A 22,500-nucleotide genomic window follows, 5' to 3' on the forward strand; every position below is an offset into this window, starting at 1 on the left:
TATTCTTTCTTTTTTTTTTTCTTTTTTAGGTTATCGTCACTACACTATTCATCAAAGTGTGTAACGCGGCCACAAACATAACATTATGAGCATTTAATTCATGAACGTTAATTTTACTTAGGTCATATAGAATTGCTGAATGTGACTCCTTGCTAATCATAGAACTAAAATTATTAGTTTTAGTAGCTGTAGAATTGCTTTGGATGCTGTTCTCATTAATCATTAATATATATATCGTTTATATGTCTGCGATTGTTTTTATATTTTGCACTTAATTTGATTATTATTTTTATTATTATTACCATTATAACATAGCATTCTAATTCACATGAAATACAGGAAAGCTTTTTTGACATTTTTCTTTGCACACATACTGACAGGGGTCTTTTCTTTCAACCTGGGAGTCATTCAGTCCAGGGTACTTGTTACAAGGATACACATGTAACCAATTTAACAGTAAAGATCTTTGCTGTAGTTTATTTTGTCCATTTTAAATTTGTTACTCTCCTCTACCATCTTAGTTGTATTGGGAATATAAATAAAGATCAGGAATTGTTTGTGAGTACGGATCAAAATACCGAATGCCAAAGAGAATTCAGTTAGATGGTAGGACCTCAGAAGAAGCGCTACAAATTGTAAGGCAAAGATTGATGATATTTTGAGTCATTCTCTTACTCAGTATCTGAATACTGATGGATTCTGATGATGCGTTATTCAAAGAAAGCGAGAAGAGCCTTCGTTCCATTTTAAAATAGGACGGAGTTGGTAAAATAATGTCAAACGTATCCCTACTTTGCTACGTTAGCGTCAGAAGCGTATGGAAAATAGGCCCATTGTAAACTAATGTAAGCGGAGAAGCCATCAAAGAGATAATTGTTCGTCGATTTAACGCCAATCACGTAATCCTCCTCTGGTGGAGCTAAGCCTATCACAGGGGCTACAGGAATGGAGGGGGAGGAAAATACGTTTTTAAGAATACTGGAAATATGGGAATGGAATATTGCGCATTCTGAAGGGAAAAGAAGGCAAACTTTTTCCTTTTTCCTGCATAAACAAAAACCAGCACCAAAAGATTTACTTCCACGTCATATATCATGTTCATTATAGTTTATGTCTGAGCTACTTATTCCACACATACACATATACACACACACACATATATATATATATATATATATATATATATATATATATATATATATATATATATATATATATATATATATATATATATATATATATATATATATATATATATATATATATATATATATATGAAATACATTAGGACCCCTTTCGATTATCCTCCCAGAAAAAATTGTTTTTAGATTGAATTGTGAATACTCATGCGTGACTATATTATAGCAATTGAGTTGTATGACTTCACGGCCTTGTGTGAGAGTAATTTTCCCCCTGGAGATTGTTGTCACGCAAGTTTGGTATTCATAGTCAGCCAAGTCAGTCGGCCCGAAGAGTGGAATTCTGCAAATAAAAACACATTTTTGTACGTGTGTCATAGTTAGAAGCCATAAATTTTTGCAGGATTTAGCATAACGAAAGATTGTTTTATTTGGTTTTTCTTAACTTGGAGAGAAAACTGGCGGAAGATCGACCATGCATTATGCAGGTTTTAACTTCAGTTGCCTTATATATTGTATTATTTGAATTGGTATATTCTTTCTTTCATGATTCTTGAAACGCGCAACTTCATGATTTGAAAATATATGTTATTTCGTAAGGCAGTGTTTATTTATTTATTTATTTTTTGTATAGCAAATACTTTTATGAACTATGCAAGATTTTGCATGCCTTACCAGATTCATATTCACATGAAATAGATAGAAATGCTGTAGTCTTAAAAGGCAGACGTCATTCAAATGGGATATTGATTTTCTTCAAGGTTGGAGAAGTTGGGGATCGTGATCGATAATTATAACGCATTCTTGATTTACTGGTTTTAGTTTTCTGTAAAAGAAAACTATTGTGCCGGCTTTGTCTGTCCGTCCGCACTTCTTTCTGTCCGCCTTCAGATCTTGAAAGCTACCGAGGCTGGAGGGCTGCAAACTGGTATGTTGATCATCTACCCTCCAATCATCAAACATACCGAATTGCAGCGCTGTAGCCTTAGTAGTTTTTGTGTTATTTAAGGTTAAAGTTAGCCATAATCGTGCTTCTGGCAACGATATAGGATAGCCACCACCGGCCCGTGGTTAAAGTTTCATGGGCAGCGGTTCACACAACATTATACCGAGACCACCGAAAGACAGGTCTATTTTCGGTGGCCTTGATTATATGGTGTAGCGGCTGTACAGAACACTCGATTGTCCCGAAGAAACTTCGGCGCATTTTTTACTTGTTTGATCTCGGGGACACGAAATCAATGTACTTAAATAGATTTTAGTAATTAGTAGGAATTAGAGCAGCTTTCAGTTCTAATTATTAATATCATTATTATTATCATACAAAGTTACTTTCTCATTTTAGAGTACGTCTCATCATCTATTCCTAAGAATTCTGACACCAAAAATAAACAAGTGAAAAATGCGCCGAAGTCTCTTTGGCGCAATCGAGTTTTCTGTACACCGTTTAATGCTGTATGGAACTCTCAGCCACGGTCCATGAAACTCAGCCGCGGCCCATGAAACTTTCATCCAAGGCCCGTTGGTGGCCTGTGTTTTTGGCACCTATAGCGGTGCCAGACTCACGATCATGGCTGACTTTAACCTTAAATGAAATAAAAACTACTGAGGCTAGAGGGCTGCAATTTGGTATGTTTGATGATTGGAGGGTGGATGATAAACATTGCAGCCCTCTAGCCTCAGTACTTTTTAAGATCTGAGGGCGGACAGAAAAAGTGCCGACGGACAGACAAATAGCCGTCTCAATAGTTTTCTTTTACAGAAAACTAAAAAACCCAGCGGTTTTTAGGGTCAAAGAAGACCCAAACCAACGCTTGACGACTTTGAAATATTATTCCTAAAAGGAGAGTGAGGATTAACTCTAATCCTCTGCCACAGTCCCTTTGTGGTAAAAATAAAATGTTTAAAAAAGATATTAGCTCTCACTGTAAAATTCACACGCTCATGGATTTTGCGCAGCAATAATTCGATTCCGATAGCAATACGGTATGATGATGTATGTGAAACATTAATGCTAGTTATAGCTTCTTGGTTATGTATAAAACGTGTATCAGATTAATGAGTGACCAGTGCCTACAGTTGTTGATTTTACTGGCGACAACTTTCACTGAATCACGATACCATACATTTCCGATGTAATTAAGGTTCATTTTGGGACTCCCTTGCAATTAAAACTTCATGCATTTCATACAGATAGTTATATACATGAGATTACACATCCCTTGGTAATTAAGTTGAAATGAAGATTAACTTTTGGCTGCTTATTGTACCACTCGCAGGGTGAACTGATAAACATTATACTCGTACAAGATAAGGAAAATTTAAAGATAAGGAAATAATAGCTTAGGGAGAATATATAAAACTGAGTGTATTTTATTTTAATAATTTTGAGAAAATGACGCAGCTTCTATCTTCTTTGGATCCATTCTTCAAACATTCCTCGTACTTTTGAAATCTTTAAGAGATGGGTATTGGGGGCATAGGATCTTAATTTGAGGAATAAGGCATACCTGTAGGAGCTGTCGTCAAAGTGTTCATATATCCATGGAAGCTAAATGTCAGTTTCAGGTAAATGAAAAAAAATCATCATCTGAATTACTTGAATTCCAATTTGGAATTGATTCATCGTGTTCCACAGTCGATGACTCTTCTTTCACTGTATGTCTAGACAGACGGAATAGAGAAAAAAGAGAATATAACCCACAGGACAAGAGTAGATTTCCGCCAACTAAAGGCAGAAGTAAACCATGTGTTAAAGTTATAGATTCCTCAATTCGTTCCCAGAAGGAATAATGGAAACCCATTCCTCTCTATGAGTTTCAAATGCCTGAAAAATAGTATATAAAGAGAAAATTAGGTCTCGTTACAAGGAGATAGTTGTGTAACGGCTCCAGTGGTTAACATCCTCACCTTCCCAACCATGGAGTTCAGAGAACGATGCCGGGCTGAGGGGAAGTGATTTATGCCCGTGACCCGAAAAATCCATTGTCCATTACTTGACCCAGGGCGATGGAGATAGCAAGCTCATCGGTAAATTTTGCTGAGAACCACTGTTTGGAGTCACCCTGTATTAGTTCATATTGGATAAATTATTTTATATATATATATATATATATATATATATATATATATATATATTTATATATATATATATATATATAATGTATGTATGTATAGATAATATATATATATATGTATGTATATATATATATATATATATATATATATATATATATATATATATATATATATATTATATATATATATATATATATATATATATATATATATATATATATATATATATATATATGTATATATATATATAGACAGAAAAGAAATTTAAGCAAGACATTACATCAGGGAGTGACGAATACCACAAGTACAGAAGCACCAGACAAGAGAGGAAGGAATGAGAGGCTTTAAAAGAGAATAAAATGAACTGGTGTCAAGAATAAATGTCTGCTGCCACCCACTTATTCAGTAAGGGAAAAAAAAGGAAAAACATAGGTACAATAACAGAAGAATGACGGAGGAATCCAGAATGCCAATAGAAGGCAAAGAAAAAAATATAGTTTAGGAAAGATAAATTGTGAAAAGGGTAGCAAGACTGATCGGGAATTCTGAAAAGGTAGGTTAGAACAATAAAACTTTTAAGCATCGGCAATAATGGATGGTGAAATTAAGAAGCCTTTGAAAACGCGCGACGGGCAAGCGAGGGGAGAGGGAAACTTAACCTTTGACCTAATGAATGATGCAGGGGAGGCTCTCTATCGAATAGCCAGGCGAAATATTGTAGTTTATTATTTAAAACGCTCACAATACCTATAAACCTCAAGAGCAATAGCTTTCAGACAGATTTAAAAAAAAAAAACGAGAAAACCGAATTAGTTCATTTTATATAGCCTCTGATCTTTAGAGAAAATTCTTGGTCCTTATGAGCAAGAATAAAATCTCTTTCAATTAACATGAAAAGAAGAGGGGGTGGGGGATTTCGTATACAGTCCACCGATAATGATTTAATTCTGTTGAGTAAATACATTGCATATAAATACTGAATGATTTGTAGCAACGAAAAAAGTCTTTTAACTTGTATATAAGTTTACAGAAATCGAGGGGGAAAAAAAAGAAGGCGTGTTCGTGCAAGAGAGTGTGTACCGTTAAATCAAATTAGAAATGGAAATGTGTAGGTGTTTCCCACTTGCCTTTAGGAATGTTCCAAGCATTTGCGCTCTGAGGAAGTGGCAGTAGAGATGTTTATCTTTATAAATGCTTTTTAAATAAATGTATGTGTATATATATGTATATATATACATATATATATTAGTATATATAATATATATACACATGTATATATATTATATATATATATATATATATATATATATATATATGTTATAAATAAATGTTTGTATATACAGTATGTATATGCATGTATATATATATATTTATATATATATATATATATATATATATATATATATATATATATATATATATATATATATATATGTGTGTTTGTGTGTCTGCATTGGCGCCAGAAAGAGTTACCCTTCTTATTTTGAGCATTTATTTTTAGGGTGATGTTGTAGGCACATGACCTTTCTGACTGTCTGGTACATAATTTTCTTTTTTACATCACCAGAGGCTCAAATTGGCTTTAAGGACTGTGCCCAAATTCAGTCAGCCTTGGTTAGGAATCGAACCCCCGTCTGTGGGAGTTTACAATTAGCATACTTGCCTCACTCGCTGAATGGTACACCATTGAAACTAGATGTAACGCGTTATTATGTTTAGAATTTATACATGAAACAAGGGCAAAAAATGATAGAGGGTTCTTTTACCTTTCTTCAACTCTCAGATGTTACATAAACAAATTAATGCGTAAGTCATCAATCTTTTACCAGTAACTTCATTCCCCTTTTCCAAGTTCTGGCAGTCGAACAAACTGCTCTATTAGATTCCATATTACCGTAGGGCCGTTATCATGACCTCCGTTTTCCTCTGATTTTAATTAATTTTTGACATATAATTTTTTAGTCTTATTAAATCGCGTTAATCTTTGGCATTAGCTAATTATGTCATATTGTGTTTTCACAGGATGGTTTTTTTCAATTCTTTACCAGCGATGATTCTTAAATTGTCCATTGTACCGATGACGCAACAATTGTTGCATTTATTGCTATAACTCAAAACATGTGCATATTCATAATCAGCTAAAAATAAAATCTAAATTCGAAATGTAATAAAAACAATAATCTTTGCATATTTCCTTCTAAATTTTAAAAACATTTAACGATAACGTCCCTCGGCTATAATTTTCTGTTCCGAAAAGTATCTCAGTAGAATAAAAACCGGCAAATCCCCAAGGAGTGTAGCCAGCGAACGTAATAAATAAAAATACTTGAAGAAGATGCGGTAAGACTCTGTTGGGAATCAGCATTCAGTCCTCTCCTCTTTGAACGCGTGATGGACGTGCGTTGCGAAGTTGCCGAAGATCAAAAAGTTGTGGGGAGAAATATCTCGGGACAAGAAATATGGAAATGGGTCAGCGGGACATTTTTTACCGTCTCTCTCTCTCTCTCTCTCTCTCTCTCTCTCTCTCTCTCTCTCTCTCTCTCTCTCTCTCTCTCTCGGAGATGATTTCGGTGTTCTGAAATGCCGGCTTGGCTCGGTTATCTTTTCCTTGCGTAAGAATCTTAGAATTTTTTCCATTTGCCAAATAAAAAATTTTTTCCTTCCAGCAGGTTAGGAAATATGTTGTCTATATTTCTAGCGAATATATCGCATACCTGCATTGAATTGATTAGCATCCCACCTGAGCGAATATGGTTATTTGTAATGTTAAACAAATAGCAGACATGCAGTATTGCTACCAAACAAGGGAAGGAAATAAATTATTACTTAACCGGAGAACATACAACTGAAAGACTTGAATACATTTTACCGAAAACATCAATAGCAAATCTTCAGGAAGAAATAACATACTTCGTTGTCCGATACATTGTTTTTTAATTAGTATGGAGTAAGTACTGGCCATACAGTAGAAAAAGAAGACACTTACAATATTCACAAAAGAAAAAAAAGTGGTAGGGAATATGTTAGAAATTACAGAAATTATGGTTATAATGTCTAATTTTGACTAAGGTTCAGACGATCATTGCTTTGTACACTTGTGCAATGAGTAATTCTTATGTGGGATAAAAATGAAATACAGTGAAATGTGATTGTACATAAATGTACAAAAATAGTGAACAAGACTTTACACTTTATCTGAATAAAAATGACAACTTCTGAAGAAGAAATTGCATTTTTCTAGATATATTGAGTTTTTTCCTATATAAATATCATGAAAAGTGTTGATGCAATTATTTATAGATATATCTACAAACACATTATGAAAACTATGTATGTACATTGAACATTTGTGAATATATATAGTGCATGGGGTTATGTGTGGATATATTCATATATATACAAATAAACATTTGTAATCTATATGTACAAGAAAGTGCCATTGCATGTTCTCTGATTTATGCATCTGATACCGTACTATGCTGGAAACACTGTGTTGCAGGCAGGATGTGAATATTTCATTTGAGTTGCAATTATCGGAATCCTGGCGCTGGCCTGACAGGATATATTAAGACGCAGCGCTTGGGGACATGAATACCTACCTGCATTGTGTTCCGTGAGCCTGAATATACTGACCTTGCATTGTATATTTAACCCAAAACATCATATATATACATATCCTCTCTAAAAAGGAAAAGCTATTTGGAAATTTCCTTTTCTCAGGCAAGCCTGTTTCTTTTATGGAAAGGTAAACGTCTCCCCAATTCTGTTATGGTAATAGCCTGATAATACCCTTTTCAAAAGTTCTTTCTCGGTTCCTGTATTCATAAAGTTCGTCGCCATTCTAATCTAAATGAGGTTCTTGATACAGTTCGACTCGAAAACGGCATTTAGTACGTGCAGTAATTAATATTTATTTAGCAAAAAGTAGAGCTTAGATAATCTTGAATTTTCTCTCTGACACTAAATTTACCCTCTTCATGAAGTGTTTGTTAGGGGCCTTCGAAAACTATTTTTACAGACAGGTTTATTATAGTTTTGTTTTCTTAAATTAGCCATTGTTTCCTTGGTGCTGTCAGCATCAAAAACCCCATTGTAAATATTATTTATATTACATAGATTATAACCAGTGTAGTACGGCCGAGAAATCCTAATCCGATTACCTTCAGCTTTATTACTATTAACTTTCTTGTGTTATGTATAACTATTTACTATTAACATTTGAAGGCCCAGTATAAGGCTCACAACGCAGACATGTGTTTGTTAATAGACACTTCACCTGTTTGCCTAGCAACAGTCTTTACGGAGAAAATTACTATCAGTGCTGAGGTGGTCCGCGGCTGGAGAGTTATATTCAGATTTTCTCTCTAGTTTAATCAATACATTAATGATATTTCGTGCCGCAACCTGCTCGTATTTCCTTAAGTATTGTCTTTACTAAAACACTATTTTCTCCATATCGCACTATAATTTTGATACGAATGTTTGCATTTCACAAGAGTACACGGTCAGAAAACGACAAATGTTTTAACATCGTCGCATTTTCTGCCCACGCCTGAATATTCTTTACCTGACACATTTACTCAAATGCCATCCCTTTATACCAATCATTACGTCGAATATGTTAACACCATTACAGCTCTGGCGTCGAATGGTGAAGCTCGGGGTCGATGGCGTGCTGATCCAAAGGTTTCGACTCGTCCGTTTCCCCTCTTGCTTTCTCCATTTCGACTTCGTCCTCTCGCTCGCCGTACAAGTCGAGTTGTCGACTGTAGTAATAGACCACTATGTCTCCCAAAACGGAGATTAACACCAGTACTGTTGATGTAAAGAAATTTATTTAATATCGATGCAGGCATGATTAAAACACATATTATGTATATAGGCTACATGTATATATATATATATATATATATATATATATATATATATATATATATATATATATATATAATGTTCACAAATATTAAGCCACAAATAATATTTAATATCGAATTTGCTCTATTTTGAGTATATTTTAACCTCTAGGGAATTATAATTGATAATTGCCCCTACCTAGGCTTTTGGTTAAGATAAAATGATAGACAGTAGATTTTAACCATTCAGCTATCAATATATATATATATATATATATATATATATATATATATATATATATATATATATATATATATTATATATATATATATATATATATATATATATATATATATATATATATATATATATATATATATATATATATATATATATAATATATATATATATATATATATATATATATATATATATATATATATATATATATATATATATACACACCCAACATACACACCCGTGCGTTAGTAGCGTAATTTTATTAAAAAGTACCCAGATAAAACTGTGCTACAAAAAGTATTTTAAAATAGAAAAAAAATTGCGAAACATTTCACTAGCCAGTACTGTGTTTTTTCTATTTTGAAATGGCGAAAATGAATGGACAAACATTATCAATACAGCGTTTTGAATTCAAGTTTCGATATTGATGATTCCTTTCTCATATATTTAGTGTAAATTTGTACTGGTACAAAAATGAACGCATGTATGCACTCAGAAACATGCACTTGATATATATATATATATATATATATATATATATATATATATATATATATATATATATATATATATATATATATATATATACATATATATAATGTATTTATATATATGAGTGTGTGTGTGTGTGAGTAAGTGTAACTGAAAGTGTAAAAACAAAGTAAAGGGTACCATGCAGTGTCTGGAAGAATCGAGAACTAGGCGAAACACAATGACTGTATGGGTAAAAATGAGTCTGGCAGGGGAAAAGTTGTATTATTGAGTGTATTTGGTCCACGAATGGCAGAGAATGAATGTTTTTGGGAGTCTGAATTTCTGTTGAGAATAGGTATGGTCTAGCTGTTGTGGAGAGAGATTAAAAGTTTTTATGATGGAATCAAAGCAGTCAGGAGAGCGACTGGTTTTATGTAAAAGTGGGTGTGTGACAAGATATGTTATATCTCATTGGCTTCTTACTATCTGTATGGATAGACTGATGTAAGAAGTCAGAGAAAGGACAGCAGTGGATACAAAATTATGCCATAATTAAATGGGTTAAGAATGGAGTCTGGAGTGGTTGGGTTGTAGGTGATACAGTTATAATTAGAGAGAGTGAAGAAAAACCGCAGAAGGATCGTAAATGAATCTGGAATGTTTGCAAGAGTAGGTTTAGAGTAAGTGTGAGCAAGAGTGAGTTTATGAAAATAAATGGAAACCAGGAAGATAGAGAAAGGAAAGTGTAGATATTTGGGATTAAATATAACTGCAGATGGTAGGATGAGAAAGAACTGAGTCACAGAATAGGTGAAACAAGGAGGTGGCTGGGTGCGAAGAAAAGTTTAGGAAGGAATTTTGAGGGTTTACGGAAGCTAAGGTGGAAATGTATGAAAGGATTCTTGAGCCAACTCTTCTTTAGGGAAGTGAAGTGTGATGATGAATGCAAATGCATAAAAAATGTTGAAGGTATTGGCATACTATATTTAGCAGAACATGATTTGAAAGGAGTGGAAATTGTGGAGATGGGTAAAAGTGGTAAAAAGGATAGCTAGGAGAAAGGATGTCTCAGAGTATTTTGAGATAGTCTGGTTTGTGGGAAAAAATGGAAGACGATTGGTTGATGGAAAGTGTGTATATTTGGAAAATGTTCTGAGGAGGGAGGAGAGAAAGACCTAGAACGTGCTGTGTAGGTGGACACGAAGGAATTACTCTCCAGGAAACGCAAGAGCAGGTGCAAGGTATGGGAGTATGGCACACCTGTTGATGAGCTTCCTGTGTTGGCTTACAGAGCTGTGCATGTTGTAGATGTTTTCTGCACAGGTGGTTCATCTTCAACTCGGTGGTTTTCATTGTGAATGTGGCAGACTCACTTTTGTTCTTCCTCAGGAGCCAACTGATTTTATGTTTAATAGAGTATGTATGTATATATGTGTGTGTGTGTGTGTGTGTGTGTATATATATATATATATATATATATATATATATATATGTGTTGTGTGTGTGTGTGGGAGTGTGTGCATTATATATAGGATGTTAGTATCTAATTGAATACTAGTAGCTATAAACGACAATTAAATACGGGTTTGAATGATTTCGTACATACCAGCAGGAACAAGATGCAAGATGATTCTGAATTTGTCTGAATCATAGAGCCAACAGTTTCCTTGAACACCGCAGTTCTTGTCCCAGACGATGCAAGCTGAATCTGAAATCAGTAAGAGAGAAAAAGAATATGAATGGCTTTCTTATCCCCATCTTTTTGTTTGTATACTGGAGCTCATTTACATCGAAAAGGCCTTCTATTGTTTTCCGGAAAGTGAATATGTGTTCGTATTACACGTGTGGCTGAGATGCACACAAACACGCACACACATATATACACACATACATATACTGTATATATACAGATATATATATATATATATATATATATATATATATATATATATATATATATATATATATATATTAACCAATAAAATAATATTTTATGTAAAAAGATGTTTCTATGAGTAATTGGAAGTTACGGAAGTGCCATATGTAAATTAGATAACGATATAGGGGATACGGACCTGGGGATGAGACATCCTGTGGAAATAAAAGCTCAGTAAGGATATGAGTGCCAAAATCCACTTAGGCCCTTTGTGTCCCACAGTGTCGGAAGCAGTGATGATGATACAGATGTGTGTGAGAGTCTCTGTTTGTGTGTCTGTGTACGTGTATGTATACATTGAACAAATGCAATTTCCTTATCCATCAATCATCTATATATATTTTTTATGCCTCCAAGAAAAGTACTAAAATTCCTTTTGGAAAGAACATACTTTATTCTGTAAACATCAACACTAAAACAGGCCACAATAAACAATTTGTAAAATTATGTATATATCTGATAGTGAATCCGTGAAATTTTCGTTTTACATGACGACTTTTATCCTCTTTTGTCTATAATTCTTCTCTTTGGGAAAATGGATCTGTGAAGAAAATCACTGAGAGAGAAAAAATATTGCTTGTGTGAGCAATAATGATTTCAGTCTTTTAGAAGGTGTCCAAATTTTTCTTCAGGGTTTGTAAGTGCCTGAAGAACGAGTCTGGAGAAAGTTACCAGTGTTATTAATAGTATTTGGGTATATTGCAAATATTCTGAGTATAGTAAGTATGCTTATGTTTTTGTTCACAAATATATACCCTTCAGTTAACGTTCTTTAATCTAACACACACACATACACACATATATACATACATATATGTATGTATGTATATGTAGATAGATACACCTGTGTATATATATGTATATATATATATATATATATATATATATATATATATATATATATATATATATATATATATATATATATATGTGTGTGTGTGTGTGTGTGTGTGTGTACAGGAAATATACCTAAAATAGACATTTTGGCAATTATGTTTCATTCGGTTTTTCCTGTATATTTACCTACATCACTTGGTAGCATCCTTCCCTAAGACCAGACCTAATTCCGAAATTGATAGTTACAGTTATACAAAAAGACATTTACGGAAGAATTTGTTCCATGAACTTATAGCCTACAAACCATCTCAGCTAGCACGGGTTATTTCATTCTGGTTCCATTTCTTTCTTTTTTTTTATGTGCTAGCTATCAATCCTGCACAAGATTTTGCTATTTCGAGATTGCTAGAGACATTATATTTTATGAGATAAATTGGATTATTTAAGATGATTAGATCCTGAAGGACCTCTTCTCATGTAACCCGATTTTGGAGAATGCGGAAGGTTATCCCTTATTAGGTAGGAAGCCTCAAATTTGAAACCATTAGTAAGAAAAAGTGAAAATATACGGCTATTGGTGGAGTGAAATTGAGCCAGTCTCCCGTAAAACCGACGCCTAGGATAAGAAAGAAAGTTTTTTATTCAACCCACTTGATTATCAGACCTGAAATATATCCGTTGCAAGTCATAATCATTGCTTATGTACACTCGGCAAGGAAAGTGAAGATACAGTTTTTTAAATCTTACATAGTATATTGCTCAATAATGCGACATCTGGCAACTTTAGAAAGGGGAGGAGCTTCTGTCTTAGTGTGTTGGTTTTTTGCTTGACCTCCTATAACTTTCAATCATATTCTACGATTCTGACATCATTGATACTAAATGCAGTAGTGCTTTACAGTATTCGTTCATTGTAATTTGCAACAGTTCTGCAAAATAAACATTTTTCGTAACCTACCAATTAACCTTATAAAATGAATTTATGACACCACAATGAACGGAAAAATCGAAACGTCTTCCAAGTGAAATCAAGAAAAAAACGTACAATAAAGAACGAATGCAATGTTACGATGAGAGAGAGGAGAGAAGAGAGAGAGAAGAATTGAAGATTGCTATCGAGCCTAGGCCTATATGTAGAGCTACTCATTTCATTATTTTTTTTTTAGAGATTGAGATACTATATTTGTATAGTATGTTTTAGCAATGCAATGAGAGAGAGAGAGAGAGAACAAAGAGAGAGTTGCTGTTGTGTAAGCCTAGGCCTATATGTAGAGCTACTCATTTCATTATTTTTTTTTTTAGAGAGATTGACCGATACTATTTTGTAAGTATGTTTTAGCGATGGAGAGAGAGAGAGAGAGAGAGAGAGAGAGAGAGAGAGAAGAGAGAAACTATGGCAACGCAGAGAGAACGGGCAACGTCAAGAAACATCCAGTTACTTGTGTTTTCCCGCTGAAGTGCTCCACACATCATAGAGAACGCTCTTGCAGATTTAAATAGATTTGTCAACACCTAGCTGTCGCAACATTTACTGCCATTAATTCCAGCTGACTTTTAACACCGTGAAATACAAATATGAATGTGTGAAAATTAAAGAAATTATCACTACCTCGTATGATGATGCAATAATAAGCCTGTCCATAACGGAAAACGAGTAAATATTGCCTTTCTGATAAAGAGTACTACACCGAGATATTCACACACTATCTTTTAGATCTCTATGAACGAAGTCATCTGAGAAATTCTGATTACTTCGGACATGCTTGGTGTTTTTAAGTATCTGAACGTTTTTGTTTTGCAGATTTAACATATATGATATAATTTGCATTGTATTTTCATATTCTAGAGTAAATTTACCGAAATTATGTGTTTTCTGTAAGAAAAAAATAAAAATTCGATGAACGAAATCTAAAGAAAACTGTATCTTCACTTTTCTTGCCGAGTGTACATTACGTGAAGACATGTAATCTTATAGGAGTAAATCAAAGTCTGAGGGGCGAAGCTGAAGTATGAATAGGATATATCATGAGTGCTGAACATTATCAAGTTCTGCATGCCCCTTACTGAAATGAAATTTAGCTGTCGGTAAAAGAAACGTAAAATAAAAGAATACTAGACGAGAATTTAAGGAAAGGAGAAAAGGAAAAGAATTTAAGATATATCGAGCTCATACCGTGTTACCCTATTCCTTCATTATTTGAAGTAAGAACGGGGAACCGATGGTCATAGCCATAAAAGAACAAAACCGTTTGAAATGTTAACTATGCAAGATGGAACCTCATTTTAATTGTTTATACAGAAGACTTAAAATAAAGAAAAATATTTAGTGTTTCTCAGAAATAATGGTTTGTTCAGTACTAATCTTAAACATGGTCTAAAAAGGCTTTGAAATGGACATGCAAACTATAATATATATATATATATATATATATATATATATATATTATATATATATACATATACATATATATACTGTATGTATATATGTATAAATACATAATGTATGTATGTATACATAATGATCTGATCATAAGTCTGTTAAAATGTATCTAGTTGACAGACTTCTTGTGGTCTCAGTTTTTTTTGCCTCACATTCTAACTTAATTGATAAAAATACAGCTTGCTAGTTTAGGTCCTATGTAATTTTTTTTTTATATCTTTCGGATTCATATTTGTTAACCTTTTGATTAATTATTTGTTCTGGAAGCGACGTATTAAATTTTTGTATAAAGTAAATGATATTGTGTTAAGTGTAGTTATCTCATAATTTGTTTTGATAATGTTTTTTGTAGTTTAGTTTATCCGGGGTATAGAATATTTTTGGTGAATTTTCAAGGTCTTCTTAAGATCTCCACTATATTGATGTGTTGTTTATGGTGTACGATGAACAGCATTATGGATAAAACCTACTGATAAGTTCCGTAATCGTCACTCATGCTCAAAACTAGTTGTGGAAAGAACCAGTATAACAGTAGGATATGTATATATGTGTATATATATATATATATATATATATATATATATATATATATATATATATATATATATATATATATATATAGAGAGAGAGAGAGAGAGAGAGAGAGAGAGAGAGAGAGAGAGAGAGAGAGAGAGAGAGAGAGAGAGAGAGAGAGGTGTTAGACGTGTACAATATTTGATGCTACGCACTATATGTATCATCAATTTCAAATGTCCATATTTGCTTATTAATTGTAACAAATGTAATGCTGCAAACAATCCCAGTCAATATTTTAAAAGGGGTAAGAGACTTATTTCCTATAAGCATTTAATGAACGTTTCATTCCGGAAATGATTCATAAGGGATTGCTAAATCTGATGTGTTTTATCAATTTGGTCCCTTTTTTTACTTTTCTTTTTTCCATTCGCCGTCAAAGCCTTGATTGAAAACGTTTTTAACGGGATAAAAGCCTGGTCGAAGTGGCCATTAGCGTTATTAGTATCTTTTCCCCGATAATTCCATCGCTTCGTTGTGTACGCGAAGGGTCCGTTGCAGACGCAGTTTTAAATGGCTCCGGCTGGCTCTCTGCTTTTCTTTTCTTTTCTTTCTTTTTTTATTTTTTCCATTTTTCAAAGCTCTAACTATACTCATTGTGGCTCTGCTCGCCCTTTTTGTGGCTCTTTCTCCTACCCTCTTCATTAACGGCATCTTTTGTTCCTTCGCCTAATCCTATTCACCACTGAGGCGATGGGATCCACGTGAGCTTTCACGGGGCTCTCTCTCTCTCTCTCTCTCTCTCTCTCTCTCTCTCTCTCTCTCTCTCTCTCTCTCTCTCCTCTTTCCCTAGGGCTTTATCAGGGAATCCAATCCTGTTCTTAAAAGCTTTTATCTAATTAACCTGTTTTATGTTTCTAAATCGTGAAATGGCTTTGGGATTTGCTTACTCCGACTTGAAAGGTTAAAGCGCTTTACAGTAACCGGGATTTATTTTTCAATTCGTCGTCGGGTTTGCCTAGAGCGAGCGGTTCCATTTAATTCTTCGCCAAAGGACTCTTTGGATTATAAAAGTGAAGTCTGCAATGCCACTTTCTTCCTGATTATAATTGAGACTCGCGCTAAACCAATATTCTGAGAAATCCGACGCCTGCTCTGTTTGCCTAACATGTGCGTCTTCCTTTCGAGATCGCAGGCTTGACTTTGGTAAATATTTCTGAAAATATTTTGTAGCTTTAAGTGAAGGAAAGATGTTGTTCCAACTGCCCCTCTCAGGTTAATGAATTTATCCCCCCTCATGCTGGATGGCATCAAATTTGATTGCTCTTTTCAATTCTTTTTCAGCATTTTTAGCTTGTGTTCCTACGATACTCTCTGAAATTACACTCGATGTTCGATGTTCTTTATTCGTGCTTTTTTGCCACCGATGAAGCATAATTTTTTGTAACAAGTGCACCGCGGACCACTGGAATTCCGACATATTGTAACACTAGTAAAAAAAAAAAAACAAGCGAAAATGAAGAAAATTGAGACTGATTAAATCAATTAAAGAAAAATTAAGTGTAAGAGAAAAGTTTTGTTTTATTACTGTACAATGTAAAATAAAGTGTAATACAAATAACCATTGTGCTTACGTGGATTTCTGTGGTGAACAAATGATTACTTTTTAACTTTGTTGGAATTCCGTAGACAGAATGAACGCAGCTCCTAGCAGAAACGTCGGCGAGAGTTCAAAATTTCTAGATCGATGAGAAATTAGTGAAACCTCAATAAACAAAAGTTGGTATTAACGATTAATGATTAATAAAAGTTCATTAACCGACAATTTATGCTCAAAGTTATTTCAGTTTAAGATTCTTTTATATTGACTCCAAAATGATGGCATTGAAATGACACCGTGATAATATAATATCTCATATGGCAGTGGTTATCCTATAATTAATGGCACCAGCATCCATACTAAAGAAGAAAAAATTACACTCCTATTGCGTAAATCCTGAAGTTCTTTCGTGTAAAATATTTTGAGTTCGTTCGTGTAAAATATGCTGTGAAATTAGGCAGTCCTAGGCATAGTAAGTTGTTTCAGGGTTGTTTGTCCAATCTAAACAAAATTTGGTTATCCAAATTTTTACTTGCATTTCATGGTCCTTTCTAGAATAGTTCTACTTTCCAGGAGAAGGTCCTTATCTTTGTTCCCAACCCATTCGGCCAATACACAGTATGATTTTTTAAGCATTCATTATTCAGCTAATTGCTATAATAAACACACGAGCTCAGTAAATAAAGTGTAATATTGAAGTGTAGTCCACCAACAGTTTCGAGATATCTCGCCGAAGAGAGAGAGAGAGAGAGAGAGAGAGAGAGAGAGAGAGACAGACAGACAGACAGACAGACAGACAGGAACAGTGTCAACCATGATACAAAATGCTTTTCCCGCAACGGATAATTTCTAAAATTCATAACCTTCTACCTGTTTTCAGCGTGGGTATCTTTCTTGGAGAAACAAGTCATTGTTGACTTCTTTTCTCTCTTATGAATCTGCAACACTTGTCTTCTTTCTCGCTCCGCTCTTCCTGTAATAAAAATTACCATATTGACGAGCGACCAGACTTACCCACAATGGCGCCCATGATGATGGGAGCCGGGATGAATCCGAAGAGACTGATGAAAACCGTCATTGTCCCCAGCGCGAGGCCTTTGTCTTCATCACTGACGGACCTGTTAGGGAGATAAATGACAGCCTTCCTTTATATGCAGTTTCTCTCAGTTTCCCTCTTGCGTGTGATAATCCATAGGTAGTTAACTAAAGAACCTGCGTTATGAAAATTGAGTGACCTTGAATAGTTACAAAAATAGCAAGTGGGTTTGCCCGACTATTTTGCTTGTCTACTTCATTTTCTCTTTTTCCTTCCTTGACTGCTAAACCTGTTTTTTCATGACAATAAGTCAGTTACGTACTTCTGTTCTGTTTTACACGATAAGATCTGAACCTTTCGTATTGTTATCCCGTATTTTTTTTTTTTTTTACAATGGGGATGGATATAAAAACTGATTTATTCCTCAGATAATTACTAAGTAGGTCAATCTGATCTGCAACTTAACTAGACCGAGCGCTAAGTGCAACTTAATTGTTGATAAGATTTCTGAAAATTAACGTCGCCAGGAGATAGTAGAAGACTCAAGTTTATTTTATGTACTTGGCCCTCTCTCTCTCTCTCTCTCTCTCTCTCTCTCTCTCTCTCTCTCTCTCTCTCTCTCTCTCTCTGGTCACTCGCTATTGGAGTGCCACTGTTATATTTTATTAATCTTAATTCTCAGGGAACCCCATAATAGAAAGTTTGTCCACAGTCTAAAGATTTACCTAGGCTGAACCAGGCTGGGTAAGATAAACAACTGGATAAAGAAATAAAAGTTAATAATACAGATGGTTTAGCCGTACAAAGCTGCTGTCAGACTTTATGAAGTATTTCATTTCTCTGTCATTTAAAATACTTTCTTTTTTGGTACATAGTACCTATTTCCTTTTCAAACCAAAATTATGGATGCGCTTTCCATCAAGATTTTAGTGGATTAAGTCATTCCTTTTTTTATTTTCAATTGTTCCCATATTTCGCTTTTTTTTTTTCATATCTCTTTACCTTTCGTTTGATATCTTTCACACGTGTCTCTCTGTTGCTTTCTTGTCATCTTTGCACCATTAGTCATTTTTGTTTTACCCATTTTAATTTGCCCTCGAGTTTTCTTATTTTTATGTAGTGTTCATTTTATTTTGTATTCTCGATGCTGCCTTCAGTTCACTTTATTGTTTAATTTTTTCTTTAATGGTTATTTTTACTATCTATTTCCTTTTATGGTTTTAAAAATTTCGGGATTTCCTTCTTTTATATGATATTCCCTCTGTTCACCTTCCTCTAGTAACTTTTCTTACGCGTTTTTCTCATCTTTAGTATGTTGTCGTTATTTCCTTTCCATTTTATCCATTCCCATTTCTATTTCTCGTGTCGCTTCTCCTTTAAATCACTTTCTTTCATATTCCCTTCCTTCGCATTTTCTTTTCCTTTCTGCCTCACCCTTGTTTCCATTATTTCGCTCCTTCTCTTCGAGTATCTCGCGCGTCCTTTACAGGCAGATTGATTTGTTCTTTTCTTTTCTCGTTGCTCAACATTCTTAGAGGGGGAAAAGTACATCCGAGACGAAACAATGCCCTGCAAGGAAATATGATTTAGGTTGAAAGCCAAAGGGAACGACTGATTCAGAATACATACATTCATCTTGCCTGCATACATATGAAAAGAGAGAGAAGAGAGAGAGAGAGAGAGAGAGAGAGAGAGAGAGAGAGAGAGAGAGAGAGATCTTTACATCAGAAACTGAAGTCAGAAAAGAAAACCTTTTGTCGACCGTTTTATTGTTTAACGTTTCCATTCAGTCTATTCAATTAGTGCTAGGCTGGCTGCCAAATGCTCAGTCAGTAGGGGACAGTGTTACAAGGTGTGAATAGCTAATTAGTATAATGTTTATAATTCTTGAAAAATTTTTAAAAAAGGACAGAAGTGCGATGAATGGCCAGTGACAGGTAATTCTATAATTAGAAAATAATTTTAGAGAACTGGAGGGAGACAGGTAATGAGTTGAATAAAGGGAATATGAATTTAGCATAAATTTTCTGCTGGCCTGTTTTTGGAGATTCTAGAGTTATAAAAAAACATGGATGTAAATATATCCAGTTACTCTTACCTGTCTTTCCATCACCGTAATGATAGATACACTAAAAAGTAAAAAGGGAATATTTTATATTTAAAAGCAAAGGCCGATGGAACGGGCAACCTGTTGTCTTTTTCTAGCCCAAGCCAGAAGGCAACCAGTAAAAAGGAAAAGGAAAACAGGTATGATTTAAATCACCAAGGAATCGACAGACAGGCCTGCTTCTTCAGAGAAGGAAGGTTATAAAAGTCAGGAAGAGCAGAAGTGTGGAGAGAATCCCATAACCTGGCAGAAGAAGGAAAGAAACAGTCACTGAACCGTGCACTCCTAAGAGAATTATCCATTACCCTAATGAACGAAAATTTAAACCGTAATGGTGTTAGGTGAAATTCCTTCGGCTTAAGCGGGGAAGACAGGTTGTGGCAAGTTATTTAAGTTTACTCTGCGCATCTTTATGGTGCTCTTTTACTGGTGAAATTGTTGTTACTTAAGGAAAGGTTTAACGGTTGTATTCTTGCAAAGATATCGTAAATGCAAGCGCTTGCAAATGTATGTGAGGTCAGCATGTGAGTTCACATGTTTGTGTGTAAACAGTATTTATTGTATATGAAAACAGTAATGTTACGTTGTCATCGCAACTGTTCCCTTTACATATTAGTACACTTCACAGACTTACTCTTTTTAATGGAAGTTGCTTTAGCATATCATTCGAAGCTAATTTCAGACTCCTTATCGAAATTAAGATAGTTAAGACTTACTGTGGAAAGTACACAATCAAACGATATATCCGTCAGACTTCTGTCGTAGTAAGGACAACTATAAATGCATCCTTATAATAGTGAAACCTAGGAGGTTTCTCCCAGTCACTATAACCTCATAATTTCCTCTAATCGAAGGAGTGGCTCTGACGCTCTTCACCCACACGATGGAGTGAAGTAGACGAAGCTGTGAATGCGCGTCTTATCTCGAGCTCATGATGCTAATTTGAATTAGCCTACGTAACTCATCCTCAAGTCTCCTTGATTCAATAATAACTTGACGCGTTCGAGCAACTCCCGTCTGATATTATTTCACTTTCTGGTTATCAGCGAAGTTCTTTTTTATACACTGGACGGAATAGAACTCTCTCTCTCTCTCTCTCTCTCTCTCTTCCTCGAAGCGTCAGATCTTATCGAGAAAGAAATAATTGGTGAACTTTCCTTCAAAATCTCTGTTCCTTTGTTGGCCTTATCGTTTTGTTTACGTGATGGGCAGTTTTGGTTTGCTGTCGAGTGTGGAAAGAGGTGAAGTTGGCGATTCCTAGTAACAAATTTTGGGCATTTCATGAAAGAAAACACTTCCCTTGAACGTAAGATAAAGAAGTAAAAATTCTTGTATTTTTGGACATGACATTTAAAAAAAATCTCTTCAAACTAAGATAAAGAGGTAAAAATTCCCGTGAAATATTACTCGATTCAGGTAGCCAAGCAAAGGTTGCATCATGTGGCAGATATAATGCAGTCGCTTTGTTCTCTCCCGGACACAAGAGAGAGAGAGAGAGAGAGAGAGAGAGAGAGAGAGAGAGAGAGATGAATGCATTGACGGGTTAAATCTCCCAGGTGCACCGACGTCTATTGTAGCTCGATGAAGAAGTGGAGGCGGGGGAAGAAAAGGATGAATTATATCCCCTAAGTCATTCCTATTTTTCAAGTTCGCTTTTCCTTTTACTATTTTTACCGGAGGGTTTTACTTCCTTTTCTCCTTATTTCATTTTTTCCAAGAGGTATTATTTTACCTTTGTTTTCCCTCTTTTGTTTTTCCATTTCAATTTTATTTTCCTTCCGTTTCCAGGAAATATTGTTGTCACCTCTCAGGTTTTCGTAAAGCGATAGACAGTTTCATGCAGTCACTCAAACCTCATAATTGTGTTTACGTAAAGGCCGCTCCCAGTGACTCTTTTCGACACTCGGTAAAGTAGATTTAGGCGGAACTGAATGCGTACCGTATCCGAAAGCCTATGATGTTAATTTGAATCGAGTCTTCATGATTCAATCATTTTACGCGTTGGGGCTCTCTCTCTCTCTCTCTCTCTCTCTCTCTGTTCTCGTTGGATTGTGGCACATTCTCGGGTTATAATCGTGATGCCTAGGGTTCAATCCTTAGAGGAAGAGACGATGTGATTACACACCTAGCAAACCCATTGTGCCTTTGTTGACCTGAGTAGTGAATTATGTGCCGGATGATCAGTCGAGTGTTGTGAGTCGCAGTTGCTGCCAGGGAGGGAGGGAGAGAAAGGGAAAATATATGAG

General features: G+C 34.7%; 1 protein-coding gene and 1 long non-coding RNA gene across 13 annotated transcripts in view; one reads left to right on the forward strand and one right to left on the reverse strand.

Moving 5' to 3' along the window:
- Nucleotides 1–22,500, forward strand: part of LOC136839259 (uncharacterized) — a 219,860-nt gene that overhangs the window by 103,719 nt on the left and 93,641 nt on the right. The gene's annotated exons all lie outside the window — the stretch shown is intronic.
- Nucleotides 7,132–22,500, reverse strand: part of LOC136839256 (solute carrier organic anion transporter family member 74D-like) — a 63,241-nt gene continuing 47,872 nt past the window's right edge. For all 10 annotated transcript variants that reach the window (XM_067105040.1, XM_067105036.1, XM_067105037.1 and 7 more), the window contains exons 13-15: nucleotides 18,126–18,229; nucleotides 11,392–11,493; nucleotides 7,132–9,032 (exon numbers count right to left, since the gene is read on the reverse strand). In XM_067105040.1, the coding sequence (XP_066961141.1) occupies nucleotides 8,848–9,032; nucleotides 11,392–11,493; nucleotides 18,126–18,229 (391 nt within the window). In that variant the 3' untranslated portion in view covers nucleotides 7,132–8,847. The remainder of the gene's footprint in view (nucleotides 9,033–11,391; nucleotides 11,494–18,125; nucleotides 18,230–22,500) is intronic.

The sequence above is a fragment of the Macrobrachium rosenbergii genome, chromosome 6 (genome assembly GCF_040412425.1).
Source record: "Macrobrachium rosenbergii isolate ZJJX-2024 chromosome 6, ASM4041242v1, whole genome shotgun sequence".
NCBI lineage: Eukaryota > Metazoa > Arthropoda > Malacostraca > Decapoda > Palaemonidae > Macrobrachium > Macrobrachium rosenbergii.